Source organism: Triticum dicoccoides, chromosome 3A (genome assembly GCF_002162155.2).
Source record: "Triticum dicoccoides isolate Atlit2015 ecotype Zavitan chromosome 3A, WEW_v2.0, whole genome shotgun sequence".
Lineage (NCBI taxonomy): Eukaryota > Viridiplantae > Streptophyta > Magnoliopsida > Poales > Poaceae > Triticum > Triticum dicoccoides.
In genome coordinates, this window is record NC_041384.1 from 756,201,597 (window position 1) to 756,211,398 (window position 9,802).

The window sequence follows — 9,802 nt, forward strand, 5'->3', positions numbered from 1 at the left end:
TTTAATGTAACTCTATTTTATGTTATGGCATGCAAGAGTTTAAAACATGCAACTGCACGCAGATGTTCATTCTTACTTGCAACATCATTAAACTTAAAACACAGTTAAATTTAAATACTTCGGACGGCAAACCAAGCTTCCATCATTCATGCGAAAAGTCCAACATGCAGATGCATGCAAATATTCAGTCTTACATGCAAAATCATCAAACTTAAAACAGGTCAACTCTCATGCTACCATCCTGTTTCACATCTCTTCCTTTTGTTTTTTCTTTCCAATTGCTTCCAGCCGCCTCTTCATATAGTTCATCATTGCATCAAGACCAGGGCGCGTGCACCAACCTAGCATTTCAGGTGTTATTATCACTTCTTCTTCATCCAAGGCCAACATCCATCTTGGCCGAGGAAAGCCATTGCCCACAGACCCTGTCGATCTTGGCCGAGCGAAGCGCTCCTTCATGGCACGGACACGCGCGACCCGGCCGACGAACTCCACGACCGCGTCAAGCAACGCAGCGAAGCCATCCTCCTCCTCCATGCCGTTCATACCCGCGACCCGGTCGACGAACGCCGCGACCGCGTCGACAAGCGCATCAACGTCGTTCATGAGAGCCTCCACCTTGTGCAGCAGCGCGCCAAGGTCCGGACCCATGCCCTGCGCGAAGCCATGTTGTAAGAACAAATCACGCCATGTTGGCCGGGGAAAAATACCATGGGCGTCCGAACTGCACCGGCTAGCATGCATCAACATGACAAGCATAAATAAACCATGAACACTTACCTGAGTACCCCGAGTCGCATCACCAACGACGAGCTCTGCGTGCGCTGGCACCTCCAAGCCGAGCTCCGCCTGGGTCTCCGCGTCAGGATCGACCTCGACGCCATGCTCGACGAGCGCCCCATCGTCGACGCCGAGCTCTGCGTGCCCACCAACGACGAGGTCGGGCGGCGGCGCATCCAAGCCCCGCCCCGCCTGGGTCTCCGCGTTAGGATCGACCTCGACGGCGTGCTGCGCCAGCGCCACGTCGTCCACGCCTACCTCCGCCGCAGTATGGACGACGTGATGCAGCGCATCCTCTCGCCGGCGGCGGCGAAGCCCCGTTTTCTCCGTCTTCGGTCGCGGCGGCATGCTCGCAAGCTGTCGCGTGGGTGGCCGCGGCGTGTTGGTCGCGCTCGCGTCTGTTCGTGCTTCTGCGGGGTGGAGTACTAGTATTGCGGGGTGGAGTAGTATTAGTAATAGCCCATCTGCATGCAAGCTGTACGCCAGCAGCTTTGAATTGATTGCGTTTTGGGAAGACGCAGCGCCTTCACTTTTTGCATGGCGCCCGAGGGAGCGGCCCTGTAAATGTGGTACGAGCGTGCGGCACTGAGGGGACCTAAAAACCCGGACGGAGGTAGTAATTCCCTACTACTAGTGGCTGGGGCGCGCCTCCTCTGCGCGACTGAGCGCACCAATCTTGCTGCTGCTTGCTGAGGCGTCACTGTGTGGTGTTCTTTTGAATTGTTTATTGTTCTGTGGGAAGCACGTGTGCATGCAAGTATTGCTGAATTTATATAACTTATTGATCTCTAGAAAGCAGAGCAATCCAGTAGAAGTGACAGTATCATCTTATAAAAAAAAGTTACAGCAGTAAAAATGCATTGCTGGCGGTGCATATTCATAAAATACATCAGGTGAGCAAAGACATGATCACAGGAGCATGGTATATATGGATAAGCTTATATGAACAGAGAAACAACAGCCTTGCAGCCTAAATGAATGATTACAAAGAAGAAAGATGCTTCAAAACAATGGTTAGCACTGGCGAAAGGTAGATGCATTTAGTAGGTAAAGTCGACCTCGACGACCATCGCTTTTTCACATCCGCTCCTCCTGCTACCCTGGCCGTCGAGTCGACCTTGACGACCACCACCTCGACTGCCACCGCGTCGGCAAGCGTGTAGAGCACTGCCCTGATCACGTCGAGCTCAAGGAGGCTCAAACTGACCCTGCAGCCCAGACCACGGAGGAAGGATGGAAATAAATTAGATCCTTGTTCATTGGAAATTCACTTTGGCTTACAGATAGCTGCTAGAGTAAAATACTTCAAAGCACTCTTGTTTAGGAAGTGGATTCATTCTCAAATACAGATAGACAAAGTACACATGAAGGTTTATATCTCACCGGACAATTATGTGACCATCACGGCAAAATGTATCTTGATAAACTGGACGGTGAGGCTAGGACAATATAAGATTTCTTGGGTTTGGCATTCATCCAAGAATATTTAGAGTTCCAGTCGGGCTAGCTAAGTTCAGAAGCATGGCATCTTGGATCGTTCAACTGGTCAAAAGGTAGAGATTTGAAATTAAGATTCATGATCAAATTATTTTTCATTTGTGTTGTAATTTCAGCATAAGAGGTGTGAAGTACTGTTCGACCCCATTTTTCAGTAACCATCACTACAGTTCCAAAATGAGAGACATTTGAAAACTGCTACTTTTCTTAGCAGAAAGTCTGAAGTTATGTGCGACTTGCCGAGTAGAGCAAGATGTTGGCATCGTGGAGAAAGGCAAGGCCCTTGGTCGTGACGACAGCGATCTTCATCCTTGTCATCCACGGGAGGGAGCCATTTGTACCTTAAGGAAATAGGATGTTTCAGGTCAGTTTCCTCCTCCACATTGACCTAGAGTTGTAACTTGCAAGTACAAGAAGTTGGTCAGATAATTAATTTTTTTAATCCAAAATATCTAGTATCCCTTTTTAGTAAATATGCAATATCTATATTCATCTGATTCAGAAAGAGGAACTGTCGTCCCTTTGGAAGGGAGAGCGCAGCTCATCTATCTGTACGTGCCGGTGTATGGAAAGGAAGATGACATACCAGCATGTGTGTATCGTGTGGCAGGGCAGGCACCGTCAGGGTGTGACCTTCGAAGCCGTGATGCTCTTCCTAATGCTGCAGCAACGCAGACACCTCCTCCTCTCCTAGCTATGACAACATCTATTTGGTTGTCTCATCTACAAGGCAAAGCAAGGAAGGAGAACAAAGATGAATCAAGCTGCTTTGACAACATGTATTTGGTTGTCTCCTGTACAAGGAAAAACAAGGAAGGATAACAAACATGAACCAGATGCAATACAAAACAGGAGAGCATGATGAAAAACATGCCACAGAGATATGAAGAAATCTTGATGGCATCGGCAGCCGATGACTGAGACACCATGTTTGTGCGGTGAACGAATTTCCTGATTTTGGAGCAATGAAGCCTCAAAATATTTTTTGGCAATCTCGTTTGTTATTCGGAAACTGCAATTAATGCATAGTCCTACATCCTTGTTGCAGCTATCTCTAGAGTATTTCAACAAACATACTGTGGGTGTGAGCGTAGGGCAAACCTGCAAGTCTTGACTCTTATGTTCTGTATCTGGTGCGTGTGGATGACCAAGACAAGCACCATAGTAACCAGTGCCTTGACGTTGCAGTCTAGGAAAGTAGTGTATCACATATATTTGTATTTATAGTACAGGAAATCAATCAGTCGCTGTTCAAGAGCACTAAATGTAAGAAGATCAGTTCCAGCGGCGGCGAGATGGTCTGAGAGCCCTCGGCTCATGCCGAAGTGTCAATGACTGCGCTTCATCAGTATTTCCTGCCTGCTTCCTCCAAGACAGTTCAGAAAATTTATGAAAAACAACACAATGTCTTTGTCTTAGTAACAGATTTACTAATATTCAATTTATTTCACATGACAGATCATTTGAAGGTAACTCTACTAGAACTTCCTAGGTAGACATAAGTCCCGTTCAAATTAGGAACAATAACAGCAAAGAATACCAAGCTTTGAATGATATAGTTTTCACAATTGTCACTGGGGTTGATAATCCTCTTACAAAGATGCACAACCCTTTGAATATAAAAAACAAACACTGTGAATACCACAAAAGAGGATGAGAGCCAAATTAGGCAGACAAAGAACACGGTGAATCGAAGCGCCGCATGGCGGCGCACTGGCGCTCCCTCTCCATCTTCAGGTAGTCCTTGCGCGCCCATTTCAGGGCCGCCTCGTCGTCGAGCTCCACGTCGCCGTGTTCCGTCTTCATGGCGGGGAGACCCGGCTCCGTCTTTGGCTTGACGAAGCGCGGAGGACCGACGAGGAGGCGCGCCGGCCGCCCTCGTTGATGACGATGCCGACGCTGCGAGTGCGCCGGCCGAGCGGCGTCTCCGCCGCGGGCTCGGCCTTGACGCCGAGCAGTGCCAGAGAGCCGGAGGAGTGAAGAAGACCGTGAGGAGGAGTGCGAGGAGGAGCCGAACCTCCTGGGCATCCATTGCCCGGCGCGTCGGCGGTGGGCCAGGGGAGGGTATGCCAGCGGCAGGTTGTTGCCGCTGTAAGTGCATCTAGTGCCACCCCTAGTTGGTTTTGGAGTATTGACGACAAACCTAGTTGAGGGACTAATGTGTTTGTGAGAATTGCAGGATAACACATGTAAGAAGTCCCTCATTGATTCGGTTTTACTACCAGAGATGACCCCTAAAACTTTATGAAGACATTGAAGTCAAAGGTGGTATATGAAGATATTCATATTGAAGACTATGACAAGAGAAGACACGATATGAAGCTTATGGAGCTCGAAGACTTAGATCTTTCGTAGTTCTCTTTTCTTTTATGTTGAGTCATAGGAACCACCGTACTGTTAAGTGGGGTCCAAGAGAACCAGTCAGAATGACTGAAGTGATGCCTAAACCAAAAACCTATGTCTTCGAGTGAAGACAATGAGAGCGAATCTTGTCCAGAGTCGGACAAGTCAGCTTTACTTGTAGCCCAAGTAAAGTTGCCATGTGAGTCTGAAATCTGACCGTTGAGACACGTGTCAGTTCCTTAGTGACCCAGGGTCATTTCGGACAAATCAGGTCGGGTTGCCAAGTGGCTATAACTAGCCCACCCCCTACAACCATAAACGGTTGGCTGCTCAGATTGAGAGTACGGCTTTTGTCGTTTGAGAGCAACCCACCTCGAAGCCTTTGAGAGAGAATTCCTTGTGAGGATAAAAGCCCTAACCACCAGAGCCAGAGAGAATTGGGCATCACTTAAGTCTTCTTGTCTGTGAGATCTGAAGACTTATTACACTTGAGGACTGTGCATCCTCCAGCCGGTTAGGCGTCGCGTTCAGAGCATCCAAGAGACATTGTGGATTGCCAGTGAATGAAGTCTGTGAAGGTTTGGGAGTCTACCTTGAAGACTTACCAGAGTGATTGGGCGAGGACTATGTGACCTCAGCTTAAGGAGAATACGGTGAGGACTTGGTGTCCTGAGCTGCGTGTTCAGGACTGGGTGTCCGGGACTATGTGTCCTAAGGTTTAAATACCTAGCCGCTCCAACCAGACGTACAGTTGTCACAGCAACTGGAACTTGTCCAACACATCATTGTCTTCAACGAGTCACTGGTTTCATCTTCACTTCTTTTTCTTACTGATTACTCATTGTGAAGTCATTGCATGTCTGTTCTATCTTTTGTCTTCACAACGTGAGTGTATGATCTGTTTGGCTTCATAACATCTTCCTACCTGATCCTTATTACACTGCAGCTATTTGTCACTGTGCTTTCACTCCGTTGATACTTGACCATGGCTTGCCTAGTGTAGTCTACCTTCCGCTGCATAGTAATAGGCATATCTCTGCTGTTTGTCTTCATAACTTCCACGTTTTGAATACTTTCATAAAAATCGCCTATTCACCCCCCTCTAGTCGATGTAACGCACTTTCAATTGGTGTCAGAGCAAGGTGCTCCCTTGTTCTGTGTGATTCGGTTTAACCACCTGGAGTTTTAGCTATGTCGACTGCAGGGATAATTAAAGTCTCCGCTGCGTGCCCTGTCTTCGATGGAACTGAATATCCCTGCTGGAAGAATAAGATGCGTATGCATCTTGAAGCCATTGACGTCGACCTATGGTATGTCGTCGAGAACGGCGTTCCCAAGGCTGGAGAAGGTGTCACTGCTGCTGATGTCAAGAAATTCGTTCAACTGGACTCTACTGCCAAGAACATCATCTGTGGTCATCTGACCAAAGGACAGTATGGCCGTGTGAGTGCTTTGAAGACATCCAAGCTGGTCTGGGACTGGCTCTCCAAGGTCAATGAAGGCATCTCAACCCAGAGAGATCAAAGAATCAGTGTCCTTCGCAACCTCTTCAACCGCTTCAAGCGAAATGACAATGAGAATGTCCAGCACACATTTGACCGACTCACTGACATCACAAATGAGCTTCAAGCCCTCGGCGCCACTGAGATTACCAAATACGAAGTCGTCAAGACGCTGCTGAGATCACTTGATAGTTCGTTTGACATCCTGGCCCTGATGATCCAAGAACGTCCTGATTTCAAGACACTCGATCCGTCTGACATACTTGAGAGGCTCAACACACATGAGTTTCAGCTTTTGGAGAAAAGAGATATCTACGGTCCAAACTATGGGCGAAGTCGTGCCTTGAAGGCAAAAGCTGTCTCCTCATCTGAAGAAGAATCTGATAGCAGTTCTGATGATCCTGAAGACATTGGAAGGGAACTTGCTATGCTTGTCAAGAAGTTCCAAAAATTCACGAAGAAGAAAGGTTTCAGAAAGTCTTCCCGATCAAGTTCAAGGAATGATGAAGCTCCTGCTCATGACTACAAGAAGAAAACATGTCACAAGTGCAAGAAACTTGGCCACTTCATCTCTGAGTGTCCACAGTGGGACAATGAGAACAAAAAGAAGAAGAAGAGCAAGGAATATGACTCTGGCGACAAGAAGAAGAAGAAGAATAAATACTCAAAGTCTTCTTCCAAGTCTTCCTCAAAGTCTTCATCACACAAGAAGAGCTCATCTGGCAAGGCACGTGCGTTTATTGGCAAGGAAATGGATTCAGAGGAGGAGTCTGCTTCTGAGGAGGCGGAGGTGGAGTCTGAAGAGGAATCCGACTCAGGCGTCGCAAGTCTGGCTACAGCATACGTTGCCAAGTCTATCTTCAACATTGAAGACAATGACTTCATCACCGACACCGATGCAAATGACAAGGACTACTCCGCTTCTACCTACTGCTTCATGGCACGCGGTGCCAAGGTAAACACACGCACTACTCATTATAAAACATCTAGTGACGATGACTCTGATTGTGTTTCAAAACCTAGCTACAAAACACTTGCTAAAATTGCAACTGAACAATAGAAAGCTATGGAACATATTCAAAAACTGTTAGATAGAAGCGATGATCTGTTGGGTGCTGAAATGACTCGATCTGAATCCTTAATTGAAGACATAAAAAATCTTCACGTTAAGTATCAGGAACTTGAAAATCGTCATGAAACTCTCTCAACAACTCATGAAAAGCTTTCCTATGATTATCTTCAAAGGAAGCAAGATCTTGAGAAATTGAGAGCGGTTCATGAAGATCTTCAAACGGAAAACGAGTCACTTCGCGCCAAACAGACCAGTCCCGCTCAGGAAGGATTTGAACCACCATGTCTTAAATGCATTGAGCGTGATAATGCTACTTCTGTTGCTGAATGTTCTACTGCTACTGCTGTTGCAATATCTTCAACTGTTGATGCGGTAACTAACCCCTCTGTTGAGGATACCACCGCTATTGCTGATGAGAATGCTAGGTTGAAGACATTGCTTGAAACAGGGATGTACAAAATCCTTAAAGGGCATCAAACGCTATGTGATGTCCTGAAAAAGCAGATTCTGAACCGAAACCCTAGGAAAGAGGGTGTAGGGTTCGTAAGGAAAATGAATGCAGATGGCTCTTACTGGAAACCTGAGCAGTACCCCAAAACCATGTGGGTTGCTGCAAAGGAACCTTCAGCAGATCCATCCAATCTAACTGGCTTCACTTGTGCTAACCCCATTATCATTGATGAATCCTTTGATGCAAACTATATATTGTTCAAGAACCAGAATGGTGAAGTGTTTGCCAGGTACATTGGTACTAACTGCAGGAATGGACCGCCTATGAAGAAGATCTGGGTTCCGAAAAGGTGTCTGGAAAATCTTCCTGTGAATGTCTTCATGACACCTCACTTGAAGAAGACAAACCTCAGACCAAAGGCTTCATACTGTCCAAATGCTTCATACAAACAGAGGACTCACCTGAGTCGCACTAACACAAATGTTTTGCAGGGAAACCATACTCAGGCATATGAATATGAGAGCGGTTCATCAAACCGCCATGTTCATAAGACCAAAAACTATTCTGCTTATTCTTATGAGTACTATTGTCCACCTGCAAGACTGTTTGCTAAGGCTTCAAAGCCAAAATTCTCAGATGCTGCACTTAGACTTATTGCTTCTAAGCCACCCTTGAAGATGTGGGTGGTTAAGAAGGCTTAACTATCTTTTGCAGGGAAAGGTCTCCAGCAGAAAATCAAAATCGTCTGACGCTATTGCTGGAGATCTTAAACATCTTGTAGGGTGCAAGATCAAATGCCCAAATGGTCTTACTATGTACTTCGTACCTGAATCGCTTGCTACTCTCCCTATTAGTCCTAACCTGGATCTAAGCTTTCATAACCCACTGGTTCGTCAAATGTTTTTGCTTCACAATGCTCTTGTTGAAGCCTATCCCCCTAACTGCACTGTAGGGTACGACACCAGCGTCTTCAGAATGGATTATTGACAGTGGGTGTACAAATCACATGACTGGCAAAAGAAGTCTTCTTATGGACTCAACCTTACGTCCATCCGACAAGAGCCACATCACATTTGCTGACACTGGTAAAAGTAAGGTATTGGGTCTAGGTAGAGTTGCAATCTCAAGGGATCAACACATGGATAAAGTCATGCTTGTTGAATCCCTTGGCTTCAACTTAATGTCTGTCTCAATGCTTTGCGATTTGAACATGATTGTAATGTTTGGAAAATATCGTTGCCTTGTACTAATGGAATCTGACAAGTCTCTAGTGTTTGAAGGGTATAGAAAAGATGATTTGTACGTGGTAGATTTCTCAGCAGGGCCACAGCTTGCAGTATGTCTTCTAGCAAAGGCTTCAGAATGCTGGCTATGGCATCGGAGGCTTGGACATGCTGGCATGAGGAACCTCCACACCCTTGCGAAGAAGAAGCATGTCATAGGCATCGAGGGCGTCAAGTTCAAGAAAGACCACTTATGCGGTGCCTGTGAAGCAGGGAAAATGACGAGGGCCAAACATCCCTCGAAGACAATCGTGACTACTACTCAACCCTTCGAACTGCTTCACATGGATCTTTTCGGTCCCACTCATTACTCAACTCTAACTACTTCTGCTTGCCTCTATGGCTTCATTATTGTTGATGATTATTCTAGATATACTTGGGTGCACATAATCCTTTACAAGACTGAAGTGCAGGATGTCTTCAGAAGCTTCGCCAATCATGCTATGAACAATTTTGGCGCCAAGATAAAGCACATCAGAAGTGACAATGGCACTGAATTCAAGAACACTATCCTTGATACATATCTTGATACCTTGGGCATCACACATGAATTCTCAGCCCCGTACACGCCACAGCAAAATGGCGTCGTCGAACGCAAGAACAGAACACTAATTGAGATGGCCAGAACGATGCTAGATGAATACAAGACCCCAAGAAAATTCTGGCCCGAAGCCATTGATATTGCATGCCATACAATCAATCGTGTTTATCTTCACAAGCTACTGAACAAGACATCTTATGAACTCCTTACTGGCAAAAAGCCAAATGTCAGTTACTTCAGAGTATTTGGCGCAAGGTGCTGGATCAAGGACCCACAACACACCTCAAAATTTGCACCAAAAGCACATGAGGGTTTTATGCTTGGATATGGAAA

General features: G+C 46.3%; 1 protein-coding gene across 1 annotated transcript; it reads right to left on the reverse strand.

Annotated features, from left to right (window-relative positions):
* Positions 1 to 246: 246 nt before the first annotated feature.
* On the reverse strand, positions 247 to 1,145 carry LOC119273292. Its single transcript, XM_037554505.1, has 2 exons — positions 781 to 1,145; positions 247 to 654 (listed from the first exon to the last, which is right to left on the reverse strand). Exons 1-2 carry the CDS (start codon positions 1,126 to 1,128, stop codon positions 247 to 249), a joined length of 756 nt encoding a protein of 251 aa, XP_037410402.1. The 5' UTR covers positions 1,129 to 1,145.
* Between the last annotated feature and the right edge of the window lie 8,657 nt (positions 1,146 to 9,802).

Bases quoted from the DNA above. Each gene is read 5' to 3' on its own strand.
- LOC119273292 (XM_037554505.1), bottom strand. From the start codon at position 1,128: ATGCCGCCGCGACCGAAGACGGAGAAAACGGGGCTTCGCCGCCGCCGG. The intron at 655-780 runs GTAAGTGTTCAT...GGCTTCGCGCAG, and splicing joins ATGCGACTCGGGGTACTCAG to GGCATGGGTCCGGACCTTGG.